General features: G+C 44.0%; 1 protein-coding gene across 1 annotated transcript in view; it reads left to right on the forward strand.

Moving 5' to 3' along the window:
- Positions 1–11,484, forward strand: part of akap6 (A kinase (PRKA) anchor protein 6) — a gene marked incomplete at its 5' end in the record, with an annotated part of 211,246 nt that extends 199,762 nt beyond the window's left edge. Inside the window, 4 exons of the mRNA XM_083924631.1 lie at positions 800–3,832; positions 4,558–5,718; positions 7,897–7,983; positions 10,901–11,484. Of these exons, the coding sequence (XP_083780757.1) occupies positions 800–3,832; positions 4,558–5,718; positions 7,897–7,983; positions 10,901–10,945 (4,326 nt within the window). The 3' untranslated portion in view covers positions 10,946–11,484. The remainder of the gene's footprint in view (positions 1–799; positions 3,833–4,557; positions 5,719–7,896; positions 7,984–10,900) is intronic.
- Between the last annotated feature and the right edge of the window lie 7,056 nt (positions 11,485–18,540).

An 18,540-nucleotide genomic window follows, 5' to 3' on the forward strand; every position in this document is an offset into this window, starting at 1 on the left:
GGACAGAGGCGGGAAGTGTCTTGGGGGGGTCTGGCGACTTCACAAACAGAGTTTTAAAAGCAGGGAAATAACTCTAAAATGTTGTTGGTCACCTGCCAGAGAAGCAGAGCAGACATATTTCCCAGTCAAACAGTGCTGTTGGTTTCCCACACAGACTCCAGAAACACGTCAGGGTATACCTCCGCTTACTGTTAGACCAGATGTTCCGGAGTTTGTGCAGGATATGGTGGTGTGGTGATGTTTTATATACTTTGTACTCAAATAATTCATGTTTTTAATGAGATGTGTTCAAAGTGTCGTCAGAGATTTGAAATGAATGTATTTTAAAGTTGTTGAAACATAATGAATGTAGACCACATCTAAGCTGGGGAACATTTTAATGTACAATACAGACATTTATGACAGCAGTGCATAAAGTACATGCACACCACAGTATAAAGGATCAGTTGTGACCCTTGATGCACGTTGTATTTGTTTTATTTGCTGCAGTCATGACAAGGTTCATTCAGAGTGCGCTTGTGTCTTTTGTAAGATACTTCTTTTTAGCAAAAAGAGAGAGAGAGAAGAGGGTTAGACATGTAGCAGGATTAAAACATCGGACGTTGTGGGTCCATCGTTTGAGCTTGAGCCGACGGGATTTCCCTTTATACTTGCTGAACAATATTTCCTCTTTAGTTTTATCTTTTTTTCCACATATGGACAATACAAAACACATACTGTTAAGTGTATATATACATATATATGGGGCTAAAATTAAGTGGGAAAAACTCATCTTTAACATTTTCCCTTTTGTCTGCAGGTTCCTGGAAGCGTTCTGGAACCGGGTCTAGTCGACCTCCACCAGATCAGCCCGGTCCCAGTTGGTCCAGTAGCACCGCCACCGGATGACTCCTGGGAGTGGGATGAAACCGATATGACAATCACAGAACTAGAGCCACAAGAAGCACCAGAGCCTGACCTGGTGCACAGCCTCCCCCCAGAACCAAACCTGCCTTTGGACAGCGTTCTGTCCAATGGGAATCAACTCGATTGGATTCAAACCGGTGTCCCCACCAGTCAGAGTCCTGAGACGATGTCCCATATGAGGGGTGGATCCTCATCAGATGTTCAGCCCAATGTGATTTCCCAAACTCTTCACCCAAACAACAATAACATCTATCAGGTGTACAGCCTCCACAGTGTGGAATTATACAGGCAGCCTCAGTTTCCTCACACTTCCTCCTTGCTGCACAAAACCAAATCAGGAAAACGGAAACAGCACCTCCTGCTGAAGAGCCTGAGCAAGGACTCGTCATTCTCCTCCGTCGAATCCCTCCCGGACCTCCTGGGAGGGTTGATGTCAAACAGCCAAGGAGAAGACATAACGATTGTATGCCGGGATAGTGAGAGGGAAAGCGGCAGAGGAAGCGGCCAGTCGGCGAGCAGCCGCCGGTCAGAGAGCGAGAGCGGGATAGTTAGTGACACAGGAGATACAGAGACGACGATGTCAAACTCTGAAATCCAGGGAGAGGAAGAAGAGAATCAGGGGGAAGATGATGAAAAGAAGCAGAGAAAGTATGAAGCTGTAGAAGGGAGTTGTTTGGCTTTGCAGAAAGACGAGGTGAGCAGGTACAACCAAAGAACCATGAAAGAGGAGAATATGAAGGAGAAAGGATGGAGGAAGGATGAACTCAGAGGTGAATGCAGAAGAAACAGAGAGGAGGAGAAAAGGAGGAGGCACAGGAGAGGAGGAGGAGGAGGAGGAGGAGGAGGAGCAGGAGGAGGAGGAGGAGGAGGGGAGGCGGTTGAGATCCTAGTCAACAGGCATGGAATCCTGACTCCTGCCGACTCCGACTCTGAAGTCGAGGCAGGAAGACACAGCATAGACTCCTCCAAAACCTTTACGTCCCGCTGTAACTTCAAAGAGTTCAAAGTTGACAGAGAGGAGACACTTCCCGTCTTATCTCAGGGCTCCTCTTTGGAGTCCCTCCTGGCTCTGGGCATGGAGTTATTTCCCTCCAAAGACCAGCTGCACCGCAGCGCCTCTTTGGAGAGCTGCCTGGTACCGTGTCGCTGCACTGAAGACACTGGAGGCAGCCTTGCCAGCCTCGGGGAGCTGGACCTGGGGCAGAGCAGAGATGTGGAAGGAGGTGAACCAGGAAAGGAGGAGAATGATGAAAGTGTGCGAGGAGAGCCGTCCTCTGGAGAGCTGAGCCGACGAACTCTCGATCTCCTCCAGCGCCTGGAGAACATCCAGAGTCCTCTTGAGGTTAAGATAACCCGCAGCATCTCCGACATGGCGCTTCGGAGTAGCTCCCTGCAGCAGCGCAGACTCCCAGCATCACCCTCTCTCGGTGGTCGTCACTCCCCCATTTCCGGGATTTCGCGGAAAGGACCGCCATCCTTGATCAACGAGAGTTCTGCAACAGCATCTCTGACGGAGCTGAGTAGCACTGAGGACTCGTCTCTGGGGTCTGAAGATTTCGCCACGCTCAGAGATCAACACCACCTCTTCCTTGATCCCACGGTGGCAGCCAACGCCAACTCAAGCTCTTATAGGAAAAGTTGCCACGGAAACAGCCGGTTGGATGAGGCAGATGCGGCGAGTCTGAGCCTGGTGGTGAACGTCTCCTGTAAGTCAGCGTGCACAGACGAAGACGAGGATGACAGTGACCTCCTGTCTTCCTCCACGCTCACCCTCACTGAGGAGGAACTCTGTGTTCGGGACGAAGAGGGCGAAGAGGAGGACAGGTTGAGTGGTGTCTCCTCTGGTAACGATGATGAGGACGATGACGATGAAGAGGAAATGGAAGGGTCTTACGTCCTGGGGCTGGAATACATGAAGAGGGAGCTGCAGAGTTGGATCAGATGTCCTCGGACCTCGTCTTCTTCCTCTAAAACAGAGGCGGGCCTAGGGGACGAGCTGCAGTGTGGGACCAACCTGTCCTCCACCTTCACCTCCTTCCCTCAGAACAAGGAGCAGCACTGCTTTCAAAGCAGTTTAAAATTAATGGAAACCAACACTAATAGTGGCAACAACCAAACGAAAAGAGATAAGAAAGAACATGAAGAAATGGAGGAGAACCGGAGGAACGCAACAAGGAGCTACATCAGCCAATTTGTGGACGACGTGGAGAACGGAAATGTGGACCACAGCTGTTTGAAAGGGAAAGACGAGGACGACGAGCTCCTCCGAGAGGAGTCGAGCGTGTTCACAAAGAAAGGAGAGTCTCTGAGGGAGTCTTATGTGTTTGTCAAAACGGGAGAGTCCATTCAGGACGTCAGCGACTTGATAGTGAAGACAGAATCAAACTCAATGCAGCAGCTTTCTCCGTCACCATCCTGCGAGCTCCTCCCCTTCCTGTCCAAGCGTGCTTCCTCTTTAGTGGGACAGCTGAGAGGGGAGTTGCCATGCCACAGCTGCTCCCTTCCATCGCCTCCTTCCCTCTCGCCTGTTGAGGACTGCAGATCCCACAATGCCTTACATAGTCGTGCAGCGGCCGGGGGACGTAAGGCCATCACCAGTCAGGAGAAGTTCAAATTCTCGTCTTTTGTGACGGAGGAGACGAGGAGGGAAGTCAGAGACAAAGAATCGTCCCTACCTCCCAAAAAGCGGCGCAGTTCTCACTCCTCATCCTGCTGCAGCCACCTGTCCTCGCCCTCCTCTCTCCGTCCACGCGGCATAGATGAGGGTGAGAAAGAAAACGTGCACGACTTTGTCATGGAGATTATCGACATGACTGCCCTGGCGCTGAAGACCAAAGAGAATCAGCCCGAAGAACTGAACCAGACGGACAACAGCGGGTCTATCCGAGATCAAGGTCCTGCATCGCTAGCACACATCAGAGACAAGGTACATTGCAAATGCAAAAACCCTAATGAAACATACATTAAAATAACAGTTCAATATGGCTGCAGATGTTGATAATAAATGGATGAAATCTTGTTTGACCTCATATATATTCTGTACATTTTGAGGGGAAATGAATCCAAAAAAGTAGCAAAAAGTTAGCAGAGTTAATTTGTTCAGTGAGTTGGAGTAATTCAATAAATCGCATCACAGATCATAACTTTTAGGATGTAATGAGTTGAAATTTTCTTCAGTATCTTCTGCGAGTGAAGTAATCTAAAAGCTAATCAGTGTTTAGACGTCATTTTATTTCTGAAAAGTTAAAAAGAAATCAGGCAGAAAACTTTGCTCCTCTTGTAAAAGTGTCAAAATGATAAATAAACACACAGACATTTTAAATATGCAAATTCAACGCTTGATGTTTTTTTTGGATGGTTTGGTGTAAAATATAACTTGTACATACCCAAGACAGTGTGAGTTAGGTATATATCAAATTAAAAGTAAAATAAAATGAACCGAAATAATGTAAAATTATATTTATTTTAACAATAATGGATCAAATTGAAGCAGAACTTATTCCAGCGGGTCTCATTAGTTTTATTCTTGTTCACAATCAGATAAACAGTCAAACGGAGTCAGGTCGAATCTGTTTTATTCATAAAGTGTTTTACAATCTCTAATTCAGATCAGGAAAAACAACACAGACTTTCTCCTTCCTCCTCATTCAGGTCCTCGAACACTCCCACCGGCCTCTCAACCTGCGTAAGGGAGACTTCTACTCCTACCTGTCTCTAAGCTCCCATGACAGCGACTGCGGCGAGGTCAGCCAGTGCTCCGACGAGGACAAGGGCACCTCTCCGGAGCCCTACAGCATCCCATCTTACACCCATAGCCCGAGCCCCGATCTGTTCACGAGCACCAGGCGCCAGACATCGAGCTCGGCTCCCTCTTCCCGCCGCTCATCTCCTGGCTTCGACTCCAACAAGAACAACGTATATGCTCTTGATTTGAAGTCGACCAGCCCCTCTCTCTCCCTGCCCCCCAGCCCCGACATCAGGGATGAGGAGACCCTGTTTGCAGCGTGCACGGAGGAGGTTTATCTGGGCCCGCCTCTCTGCTACAGCATGGTGCTCACCAAGAAACCATCGCGGTTCTTGCCGAAGGAAAACGTGGACACTGGCTATGAGCTGGACAACTGTCTCGCTAACTTACCAAACAATTCTTCCAAACCAGGAGACAGTCTGAGTTATCTGTCTCCCTCAAAGGAATTTGTGTCAGTTGAAGAGGATCACCTAGAAAGTTCCTTCTCTCGTCTCCTGGAGCCTCGTCGCGGCTCTTTTTCCAAGTCCTCTGCCTCTCTCAAGGGGCCCGGCTCCACACCAGGAGCTGACAACCCTTCCTCTACTCCTCCTCCCATGTCCTCTGGCACCGAGGAAGAGAAGCGAGGTGACGACCCGTACCTCCTCTGTGATGTTGCTGGAGGAGAAGTCGTGGCCACTGCGAGTGTCAGCGCGCCGTGGGAGGAGAGGAGTCGTAATGAGGGGCCTCCTTATCTTAATCCCCGGGCGCGTGTCGCCCCGATAGACTCCTCCGCAGCCGAATGTTTGGCAGATACTAAAACGCTTGAATCCAATATGGGCGCCGTAATGACCAAGATAAGTGTCTGCAGCTCCGCTACAAATCCCTCAAAAGAGCCAGCCACCACCGCCACGCGTATTAATCCCAAAATTAACTGCTCAACGATGAGAGAGGCAGATAGGGTGGAGGAGGAGGAGGGGGAGAGGCGAGGAGAGGTACACGCTGCTCGACAGGCGAAGCAGGAGGAGGAGAAGGGGAGGAGAGGGCGGAGCGGCTCGCAGCAGGAAGCAAAGACAGCAGCGGAGAAGCAGGTTAGTGTTCCATGTATTAGCCCGATCTGCTATCTCAGGACATTATACAGGGCCTTGATACCGCACTTCACCTCTCTACTCCAGGTATTAGTCTGAGCCGAGCCCCTCAGTGGTATGAATGTAATGAGGCCCGTGTGCGTTTCTCTCATTTCCATTTCTAAGGCCGGACGGACGTGAGAGGTGCTGATATGCGTAACCTCCTCCTCCTCCTCCTCCTCCTCCTCCTCCTCCTCCTCCTCCTCCTCCTCCTCCTCCTCCTCTCTCCTTCTCTCCTCTCCTTCTCTCCGCTTCACACTTATCCTCCTCTGTTTTCTTGTCTTATTTCCTCACAGTCACCTTCCTCATCTTCCCCTACACCCCCCTGATTTCTAGTTTCTCATCTTCTACCTCCCTCTCATGCTTCTTCTTCTTCTTCTTCTTCTTCTCCTCCTCTCTATTCCTTTTTTCATCATCATCATCACCTCCTTCCTTCCTCTTCCCGCTTCTCCATCCTCCCCTGCCTCCTCTCTCTCTCCTCCCTCAGGTGTTAATGGAAGGAGGGATCTGCAGACTTCTCACTTTTTTCAGTTAAAAGGTTAAGGTCCACAGAACAACATCAGCATAATTACTATCAGTCAGATTTCATTAGGATTCATCAGCTAAGAGCTTCCCCTCGCCCAGCAGTGATCGTTCAATTCATTTCATCGCTGAATTAGCGTTTGTGCTCTTTCTAAGTTTTCTATTTCCTTATGCAAATGCTTTCTTTTCTTTTTTTTTATCCTCTCTGCTGCAACCTTGCTACCTCCTCTGTTTATTATCAACTTTTACTCAGCTGAAGAGGATGTTTCTTTTTTGATCCAGTGCAGAGCAGCCTGGAGTTGTTTTACACATGGTGCATGTTAATGTGGAATACATGTCCTCCGTACTATCAGAAGCCTAAATATGACTTTTACTGCACCGTAGTGGCACAAAATCTTCAGGTGGACAGATTTCTGGCCCACTAGTCACAACTTCAGTGCTAATTACATCAGTTCAGCAATAAAGTTGTGTACAGAATGAACTATTTCGATGACACAACACCATTTATCACAGAAAAACTATCAAATCAGTTTATTTGAGTGGAATTGCTGTCATCAGTAGTTTCGTTGAGAAGGAAAAGTGCATTTAAACTCTGCTTTGTTGCAGAGTCTGAATGCGGCATTAGATTAGTTGTTGCATTTTTGAGATACTATTTTTGTATTTTTAAAGTTTTATTTTTACATTTATTTTTTTTAATTTTTTTTCTGGTTCTTAAATTGTTTTTATTTTTTTCATTCAGCAAGATAGTTTTAATGCATTTTTCATGTTTTTATTCATGTGTTTTTGAGGGTCTTGTTTTCTCATTTTTTCAAGAGTTTACATTTTGAATTTTTAAATATATGTGTGTGATCAATATTATATGTTTTGTATTGATTTTTCTTTATTTTAGATATTAACAACAGAGGATTAAGAGGTTTCTCACCTTTCTCCTCGACAGCAGCATTTCTGTGCTGATGTGTGATAGTTTGCTCATTAGCTTCTAAATTCATTAAAAGAGCATCAAACAGAAGACAAAGCTGTGCTCACTAACACGTGCAGTCAGGCTGGCATGTGTGTGTGCATGTAAGCACGACTGCACATGCATGTCTGTGTCTGTTTTTGTGTGTGTAAGTTTGTAGTGTTGGTGGATGTGTGGGGAGGGATAATAGCTACACGAGTCTTTACAAAGCGATTAGTCGTGAACCAATTAAGAGAGCGGGTGGAGCTGTGGAGAGAATTGTTTTCGGCCTGATGCTCGTTGTTTTAATTTGCAACTTTTCATCAGTTTGGGCTCACAGAAAGAACAAGCCGATTAGAAAACAAAGACAAACAACGTTTCAGCCTGATAATGCCGTTTTGATTTATTCTTCTCTCTCTTCTCTTGTTTGCGTCTCTCTTTGCTCGCTTGCTCGCCATCCTACGCCTCCCCTCTTTCTCTCTCTCTCTCTCTCTCGCTCTCACTGATAAAAACAAAAGTGTTTTCTCATTTTCAGCTGTGTCATGTATCTGCCTTCATGCAACAAAACAATTCCTCTGTCGTTTTCTCCATCTTTTGCTCTACTCTGTCTTTCTTTTGATATCTGTCTTTTCTGTTCCATTCACTTACTTCATCTGTCTTTCTTTTTATTTATTTTCTCTCAGGTGAGCTCTCAGTCAGCTGTCAATCATGCCACCATAACAGCACAAGCCTCAGTGAGACCGCCCACCTCCAGGACCAGGACCGTCAGAGTGAGTTAACACACACACACACACACACACACACACACACACACACACACACACACACACACACACACACACACACACACACACACACACACACATATTCATCGATCAGTGGTGTGATTACTGAACTGGGTTTGGCTGTGTTCTCCTCTCAGATTCTGTACTAATGAACTAATCACAGAAAGTCAGAACTGAAAACAAAGTGCTGCTCATGTCATTCAGGGTTTCACCTCATTTGCAGCAAACAAGCTGCGATTTACAACATGACATGAAAAAAAACATTGTTCTTGTTGTGATCATGGATGGATTACTGAACGGGTCTTCCAGACAGAGGCCCAGGGGCCCGTAAAGTCAGGGGCCCTGACATATAAAATGTTGCTGAAAAAAACACAAAATGATGACAAATTACTATTAAAAAATAGTAGAGGGATGCAAAACAACCATGAAAAGATGCTAAATGACTGAAAATAGACACAATACAACCACATAGAGACATTTTGACAACGACACACAAATTTACTAAAAAACGGATGTAAAATGATCTCAGAGAAACAAAACACGACGTAGAAATGTAAATTGACTAAAAATAGATGCAAAACCACCGCTAAGATGCAAAATGATTAGAAATTGATGAACAATAATCACAAAAGATGCAAAATGACTAACAATAGATGCAAAACACCATAAAGAGATGCAAAATGCGACTACAAATGGATGTAAAATGTGCACAAAGAGAAACAAAATGACTACAAAAACGACTAAAAGTCGACTCTTTTAGTTTAGGTGTCTTATATTTAGAGTGGGGGGCCTCTGACATGTCTGTGCCCAGGGGCCCGTTACATTTAATCAAATCAGCGTCAGGTTCAGCCCCTCCTTTATGTTTGAGGATTATATGTAAAAATGTTTGACAAATCTTTGGAGAACTCTTTGTCAGCCTTGTTCACTTTGCTCGAATTGTGGCACACAGAGAGGAACACTGATGGAGAGATGGCTCCTGTGTTTCATCAATATTTCAAATGAAATGATTCTCGTCCAGCGTTCCCATGAATTATTACGTTATTTCAAAAAGATGATGATGATCCAGGCGGCACAAAAGTAGTGAATCTGTTTTGATTTTTCATCATCTTTTCTATTTTTAAACTCAAATCAAACCAGGAAGCTGCACAACACGAACAAAGGCCATCACTCACACAATCAGGTGTGTGTGTGTGTGTTTGTGTGTGTGTGTGTGTGTGTGTGTGTGTGTGTGTGTGTGTGTGTGTGTGTGTGTGTGTGTGTGTGTGTGTGTGTGTGTGTGTGTGTGTGTCTGTGTGTCTGTGTGTATGATGTCTGTGTGATGTGGCCGCCCTATGGGTGCCTCCAGGGCTAAGTAAAACCTACTGCCCCCATACGCCCGCACACACACACACACACACACACACACATACTACACACATACACACACACACACACACACACACACACACACACACACACACACACACACACACACACACACACACACACCTGAGGGCAGGGCATGAGAGTCCAGGTAGAAGCTGACAGCCCAACAGCTGCAGGTTAGACAGACATGTTGTTCACACACTCACACACACATGCACATGCACACACACACCAGAGGACAAACATGCATACACACTTACAATTAAAGAAATACACACATGAAAGTGCATCAAGCTCTGCACACACACACACACACACACACACACACACACACACACAAGGCATGTAAACCCACGACAAAGGACACACACATACACATCATATTGGTGATGCATACAGATGGTCCTGACCCCCATGGCGTGCCCCAGTCTAGCCCACCTGTTCTCACACACACACAGTCTCACGCACACACACAAGCACACACGGTACACAGGCACAGGTGCAATTAAAGCAATCGTGAATGCGGCTCATGATGTGCTCTGTGACCCAGACAGCAGAAGGTCTGCAGCAAAACACACCAGAGAGAGGGAGTGTGTGTGTGTGTGTGTGTGTGTGTGTGTGTGTGTGTGTGTGTGTGTGTGTGTGTGTGTGTGTGTGTGTGTGTGTGTGTGTGTGTGTGTGTGTGTGTGTGTACGTGTGTGTGTGTGTGTGTGTGTGTGTATGTGTGTGTGTGTGTGTGTGTGTGTGTGTGTGTGTGTGTGTGTGTGTGTGTGTTCAGGTTTCATCACTGACTCATGTTTGGAAAGTTCCATATCTGAAACGACAGCGGAAACTGCACAGGAGAGAAACCTATACAAAACAGGAATAGACACAGGAAGACTTTTTGCAAAATTTGTATTTATTTCAATGTATTTTTTATTGTAGATTTGATTTGATTTGGATAAAACTTAAATGTAAATAAAAATGTTTCAATACTAAAGTTACATTATTGTTAAATAAAGTGTGTGTGTGTGTGTGTGTGTGTGTGTGTGTGTGTGTGTGTGTGTGTGTGTGTGTGTACATGTATAATATCGTTAACATTATTTTTGTGTTACAGAGATTGAATGTTTTCATGTTATTCTGCATTGATTCCTGTTTAATTGAACCCGGACATGAAAGCAGGATGCAGCAGAATGAAAGAGAACTGTTATTTAAACAGCAAAAACAACAGCAAAGAAATACTGCAAGACAGAATAAATTCACAATGTGCGTTTACAAACATTAATAGATCTTCCTCTTTCTCCCTCCCTGTGTCTCTCTGATCTTGTATAAAAAAATATTTAGTATATATATTTGGAGTTTCGTAGCAAAAAGAATAATTTCCCCCTGGGATTATTGTAGTATTTCTGATTCTGATTCTCTCTCTCTCTCTCTCTCTCTCTCTCTCTCTCTCTCTCTCTCTCTCTCTCTCTCTCTCTCTCTCTCTCTCTCTCTCTCTCTCTCTCTCTCTCTCTCTCTCTCTCTCTCTCTCTCTCTCTCTCTCTCTCTCTCCATTCAGAGACTTCCTGTGTTGGGAGCAGCAGCCTCCAGGATCCAGCTGTAAGGGAGGTCTCTCCACCTCCTCCCTGCTGAGCCGATCTCCCTCCCCCGTCTCTCTCTCTCTCTTTGACACGTCTGAGCTCCCAAATCTCACTGCTGTAACCGAACGGATCGACTGAAAACTCATGCAGCAGTTTCAGGGTTATATCTCACAACTCATTTAAACTTTTCACAGTTACACCCGGTCCGATTTCATAGTTGAACTGGACTGATTGTGACGCAGCCTTTAGGGTTTAGGATTTAATCCATGGACGATACATAGAATTAAGAACTCAGAAGAAAACAATGTTGTAATAATACACCCAACAACCATTTAAATGTGACTATAAGCATTGCTGTTTAGAGCTACAAATGCATTATATTGAGTTTAAGATCCAGCGGTTTGCACGATGGATGTGAAGCAGATGAGAAAAGTTTTGGTAAAAATCTATTTTTTGCAGTGAGATCCCATATTTCATGAAGCAACATTAGAATAATCAATTTGACAGAGATTTCATAAATGAGTCTGAAAGTTACAGTTGCTGTATGAAAATTGGTTTAAACAACTCAACAAAATGTTTTTTTTAAGTGAATCTTTTTACTCATTTTATTTTATATTATTTTAAATATGTTTTGGTGTTTCATGGTTTGATTTTGAGGCACAGAGCTGAAATGCGCCACTTTCAAACTGTGCCAACGTAAGATACATCATCAGGCAATTCAAGCAGCACAAATAAAACAATCAAGAAAGATGAGTGTAAGGGAAGTTTCGGATGTGACTGATGTAGAGAAACAGTGTTGAAGTGACCTGAAATCAGCTGGATTTTACTAGTGGTGACCCTGAATAGTCGACGATTCGCTCCAAGGAGCCTGATTCGACTGCCAATCTCATAGTTGAATTGTTGCAAAATGTTTGAAACAAACAACAATAAGAGAAAATAATCAACATTCCCAAGCAAAAAATGAACAAATAAGAACACAGGGTCACACTGAATGACTGAATGAAAACAAAACCTATTCAGTTTCGCCTGCATCTTGTAAAACCACTTCTCATGACAGTTTTCTGTATTTGGCAATTAAAGCTGCTTTAAGCAAATGTGGACCCCTAGGGGGAAGAAATGACTCACATTCATTGGTTAATCAAGTTTCACCACACATCATGCAGAGACCCGTAATTCAGTATCCAATGCTTTAACTTTTACCTGTAGATCTAAGTCCGTCTTTGAGCAACCTCTAAGCTCTTGTGTCCTCCACATCGTCCCTCCACTTCCTCCTCTGCTCCTGTAGTTTACCTCAGTATTGTTCTGCCACCACTTGGACACAAACAAATCTTCAGCCAGCTTGCATGACTTCTTTACTGTATCTCAGTTTTAATGCTGCAGTTGTGTACACCCTGTTATCTTATATACACACACTGTTAAAACTGTTAGCTAAGTTGCATGTTTCTTCCTGGTCTATGTCTATAGATGATGTCAGTATTCATAATATGTCGCTGTGACAAACAGTAGCTCTATTTGCAGTTGTAACTGTGGTAGACTCTTGTCATCCTGTAGTATCAGCACCACGCTACAGCCTGGGAGTTATCATTGTCGTATGACTCTGAGCTTTGTAGTGATCATGCTTGGTGAATCCTGTGTGGATCTCATTTGGGAAGGGCAGGGTTTAAAGTGCAACTTTTTGGGGATTCCAACTTGTTGATGAGAATTACCAGAATTTACCATTGGTTTTCTCTAGAGGCAGGAAGTGGTGATGATGCTCTGGTGGTCCTCTGCAGACAATCTCATTTGAAGCCTTGGGGGTCGCCTTTCCAGAGGCTATCACCCTTGAAGTCAGGCCCATGTCCAAAGACTCCTCAAATGTTGTAGGGAAGTTCTTGAACAAGAAAATGTGTTCTGCAAGCATTCTTGGCCAGTCCAATCAGCACAGTTAGTATTAACCACTTGGTTTTAAACTTTAAATTGTCCAAGTTTATAGGCTAGCAACAATTTCTCGAAGGTAGTGATATGTTAGAGGGAGGAAGTAGTGATAATCCTTGTCGAATTCTCTACAGACCATCTCATTTAAAGCCATGTTAGCCTTTTCAGAGGCCATCTCCTTTGGAGTATGACCCCTTTCCAAAGACAGTATTGTTTCCTCTGAGTTCCTTAACAAGAAAATACAATAATTGCTCAAAGTTAGTGTATTTTAGAGGGGGGAAGTAGTCATAATGCTTGCTGAATCCTCTGTAGACATTTGGGCGAAGGCGAGGTCAAGCTGTCTTGGGTAGCACTGTTATTGATATATACCACTGTATCATCTGTCAAAAGTACAACTTCTTAGTGTTCAGTGTTCAGACTTGATGAGAAGAACCTGAATGTACCATTTGTTTTCTCTGGAGGCAGGAAGTGGTGATGATGCTGTGGCGAATCCTTGGTAGACCATCTCATTCAGGCCTTTGAAAGATGCACAGATACTTTGGTCCTGGTTGATTCTAAAAATGAATCATTTTGCAGGTTTGGTGGTGAATTATAGGATATACCTGCTGCAGTCGCAGTGGAAGAAGTCACTGTGCTCTGAATCGATAATTGAATCATTTCAGGTGAATTGTAGCTCTACCTGAGTACATTCTCATTAAAAGCTCGCCCCTCTCTGCTGTCAGCAGCGTCCACAAACTGACGGTCAAACAGAGTACAGAAATGAGAAATAATAAAAACCAGATGGGATTTTTTTTATCTATGCAACACAACCAAAGTTGGCAAAAGCTGAATCGGTGTTGTTGTGGAGGCATTGTTGACTGTTGTTTGGGATGTGTGCTGTTATTAATACTGCTGTTATGTACTGTATGTACACCACTACCATGTATTCTTTTCTTTTTTATTTTCTAGATAACTCCTGAAATGATGATTAGCGGTGACACTGGGGTTTGGGGACAGGTGTTGAGACAGGTGTGTGCGTGTAGGACAAAATAGGGTTTGAAATATTTCAAATATAATTGTGTGCCTTGCTCTACTGTTACTACTTCTACCTTTTTTGTTAATTAAAACCACTGCTTTCCCAGTTAGGTGATGAAAACATGCAACTAAAAATAACATTAAAAACAAAAACTGTTTCAAGCAAGGTTCAAGTTGAGCGTGTGTATATATGTAAAAGTGTGAAACCTTGGTGTAAAATGCAGAGGGAGGAATGCTTGGTGTTTGTGTTTATTTAACTGTATGTGACCTGTGATGTGGAATCTTTATTATTAGTATTGGCCATAAAGAGCTTGACTGCATGGTTCCTGCTAACTACAATGTAAAACCAACTGTTGACAAATAAACTTAATTTATTGGGGGGAAAAAAAAATCATTGTTTTTTTGTATCATATTTACTTCATTGTGCCTGTGTGGTTTTTACTGTATCGTCGAGGTGTAAAAACATTACACCAGAGTTTCTTGTGCATTTATTCATACGTAATATATTTTTAGAACTGTTTTCTTAGTCATGAGTACCTTGACTCAATAAAGGTTCTTCGTTTTTTTTTCCTGGAACAATTTTTCTCAGCTTTTAATGTCACAGAATTTCATGTTTATCATGGTCAAACTATACACATACACATACATGGTAAACGATAACAATGTTCAATGGTACCAAAAACAACCGCTTCCACTTGCTTGACAGGACATGACAGCAATCATCAAATAGCCGAATTCACTGTTTAAAGTAGTGACTTTAAATTCATTTTTTGAAGTTAGATTGAGTCACATCTGTAGTGTTGCATCTGAACCACCTGGAGAACATTAATCATTTCCTACTTATAGAAGTTGGTGTCTGCTCGTCATGATTAACATTACCTGCCACATTATGTTTTCACCTGCATCGGAGAGTGTTAATGCAAGTTTTGGGCTGTGGACCAAGAGAAATATAACTAAGAAAAACTCAAATCATAGCTGGCACAGAGGTTTTCTTAAACAAAAGCAACATGTCAGGCCCTCAATCATCAGAAATGCATCATTAATATGTTTTTGATCTTTTAAAGATTCATTTTTTGCCCTTTAATCACACCTCTGTTCTCAGTCTGCACACAGACAGAAAGTTTTACCTGCGGTGGAAATCAAGTACAATTCAAAGCTGCAGAAAGTGATTGGATCGGATGATAAACACACACTTTGGGGATATTACAGAACGTTAGATAATGTTTACTTAATCAGAAGGAGGTCAGTTAGTGAAACGGGAAAATGCTGCTGGTGACAGAGAAGATGGCAGGATGATGATGATGAGGAGGAGGAATAGCCTTGATGTGGTGTTCACCTCTGTTGAATGCAAAAGCTGTGAGTGTCTTTTTCTCACACACACACACTGCAAATCAATGTGTCCCTGATTGTGGAGACTGTCCTTGATGACATCCTTTAGAGCTGAACTTGGTGTGTTGGTTTGGTGATGAAAAGTCTCTTTTCACACCGGAGCAAATACAACATGACGATGTTTATGTCCCTGCAGCTTGTGGAAAACATTCTTCCTGAGTTTCAAATGACTGTTGTTGAAGCATTCACCCAGTAGATAACAAGACCAAGGCCCAATGCTATTTCTCATTTTTTACCCTTACCCCTTGCCATACGTTAGCCTGGGTATACCAATGCTGGCTTGTGCGCAATTTCATTTCGCCTGCTTGCAAGCCTGGATACCCTGGATCCGAAACCAAGGAAACCAATCACAGAACGGGGAGGGACGGTAAGACGGCAAGACAACGGCGACGTCTATGAGTCACACTAAAGCTTACATCTACGGATCGCATCTCTGTGTTTTGTTTTTTATAAAAACATATCTGTAGAGGGTCCACATATAGCACTACCTTCTTCCCTCATGTTTGTCTTGCACAAACGGCAAATAGTCGCTCAACGCCATCTTGTACACATGAATGTCGCTCAGCATACGCATCTGGTTTAATTGATAAAATTGGCTGAGTTACGTACAGACGCATTTGATAGACATTCGTAGCTTCCAGTAAACAGCTCTGGGCGATCAGAAAACAAGTCTTAAATACGAGAAAATGAATGGGCGGTTCTTGAGATCTTGAGATTTGGTCACGTTAGCCAGGCTAGCCATCTATTTCATAAATTGATATATTTTGCACTATGCTAAAGAGTGCCCCGGGCTTTGAAACAAATTTGACATAGTGGCCAAACAGTGGAAGTGCAACTACAGGGTCCGTAGGTGACGTGATGTCCTTTTGGCTCAAAAAGACTATTTTCCATTGACTTACATGGAAAGACTCTTCTGTAAATCAGTGGGAAAATGTGACAATTTAATCCATTTGGTCCGATAACATATCAAACTCAAGAAGAGCTGCGCATTTAAATCCTTTCATCCACGTTCAGGTTAGCAGGAGGGCTAAACCTGAAAGGCTGATTGGAAGTCTCTGGTGATGATTATCCGGGAAATTGTGTCTGGTAGTACCATGTTGTGACCATTCCAGTGCTTTGCATTGTGGAAACAGTGGCTGCGGTAGACTGGTCTGATGCATCTTGGAGATTTTTCCTCATCTGGGGTTTTTAATTTTGCCGCGCTGCAGATTTTGCTTTTGTTTGCGTACTACATACATACTCTGTCCCCTGATTGGGAACAATTGAAATAGAAGACGCCGGTGCTCTGAAAAGAACACAGATTGGTCACTCTAGTCTGTGTATTTAACTCTGTCATAGCGGCGCGCTGTGACACTTCCTTCTGTCTTTAACAGAGTGTCAGAGGATTTTAAAAATTGCAGTTAGCTGCAACAAAACACACTCCACATTGAGGCAAATTGCTCGGTGCGGTTGTTGATAGTTCCTCATTGTGGCATCCCTCTCAGTTGGAGCCGTGATGTTGATTGTGGCTGAAGGGGCCTTCAGATGACTGATAAGCGTTGATGAATGAAAATGGAAATGCTTTTCAGCGTTTTGCCTTCAAAGGATATCAAACGGGAGGAAGGGGGGCGGGGGGAGCAGAGGAGGTAGAATATTTGCCTTTTTGCAATTAACAAGATATGTTCTTTTTTTGTGGTCAGAAAAATGGAAATGGCTTTTAAGGTCGTAAAGGTCGAGCGCATCGAAGCATGGTGGCTCCGCAATTACTCTTCAGGCAGCGGCCTGATTGGGGGGAGGGTGGGGGGTCTGGCCGCGCACCGACGGTCAAATTAACGAGACGGCCGGCTCCCTGTTGAAAAGATCACATGTGATTACCGTACATCAAACAGACAGAGCGCTCAAATTATCTCCTCTCTCACTGTGAAGTCACAAAAAGAGGGATAAAACTCAGACTGACTGATTAGTTAAAGGCTTTAAATGTCAAAACTTTCACTGTCCACAGCTTGAGTGGGTCTGCTTCTCTCCGCTCACTGGACCGGGGGAGGGGGGTCCTCCTCCCCTTCACACCAAATACAGCTAATGGCCGCCCTCGTGACATCGAGGACATACTGGATGTCATTGGACTCCTCTGTGAGTCTCAGATGTGCTTTAAATGCTTTTTTGTGTTGAATGATAATAATCTGATTTCTAAATCAATATGTAAGTACCCTAATAACTACTGTACTTGTCCATCTTTACTTAGGATGCAGCACGTATCAAAGAAAGGTCATTATGTTTTTGGGGGGATCAGGATCACAGGTCGGATACACAAATTATTTTCCACTTTCATTAACATTGTGGGGATAAATAAAGTAAGGGGCCCTGACTCATTAAATGTTGCTCAAAAATGATCACAAAGAGATGCTAAATGACCACAAGTATACACAAAAGGACCAAAAATGATTCACAAAGGTACCAAAAAAAACTATAGGGATGCGAAACGACCACATAGAGATGCTAAATGTCTGAAAAGAGACATAAAATGACCGCAAAGAGGACTGTGCCCAGGGGCCCATTGGCTCAGAATACGTCCTTGACTGACACCCATTATGACTCTTCAATCAGAAAGTTAGTCGCTCCTTTTAGCCTTTTTTTGTGAACACAGGTTTTTTTTTCTTCTTCTCTATTTAGACAGGTGAGGAACCCACAGGATGCAATCACAGCAGCCCAGTCTGATCCGAAGCTGGATCTCAAAGTATTTGTGTTATTAGAATGCTGCAGGGCGGAGACCCTTTAAACCATTTGCGTCGCTCTCGAATGAAAATGGGACGTGTATGTTTTAAACACAAGCAGAAAGTAAAGCACCTTCTCAAGTCTCTCTCCACGCTGTAATGATCTTGCGGTGCTGCGGAAAGCCTCCGCAATCCCTCCTTCATTTTCCTCTCCTCTTGTCCCTGATGAGCAGCACCACACTTTCATCATCAGCTGCACCATAATGTACTTTAGTCTGGGGACGGGAGGAGAAAATGGAAGGATAGATTGAAAACAGATTCGTGTATAAGCTGATCCCACATTAGGGGGATGTATATAATACGCTGAAATCATCAAGGGTTTGTTCGCTACAATCAGAGTGATGCATCGACGGCTCGACACACCGCAAATGAACAGACAGAAAGTTCCCCTCCTGCTGCAGGTGAGGAGGAGGAGGAGGTTCAGGGGGTTTAGTTTTCCTGAAGCCTCGAACTCACCCCCTGGTCCAGCCGGGACAAACGGGAAGGACAGGCGGTTTTAGGGGCAGCAGTAGCTCAGTCCATAGGTGATTCGGCTGGGAACCGGAGGTGCC

This window comes from Echiichthys vipera (genome assembly GCF_963691815.1).
Source record: "Echiichthys vipera genome assembly, chromosome: 12".
NCBI classification, from domain to species: domain Eukaryota; kingdom Metazoa; phylum Chordata; class Actinopteri; order Perciformes; family Trachinidae; genus Echiichthys; species Echiichthys vipera.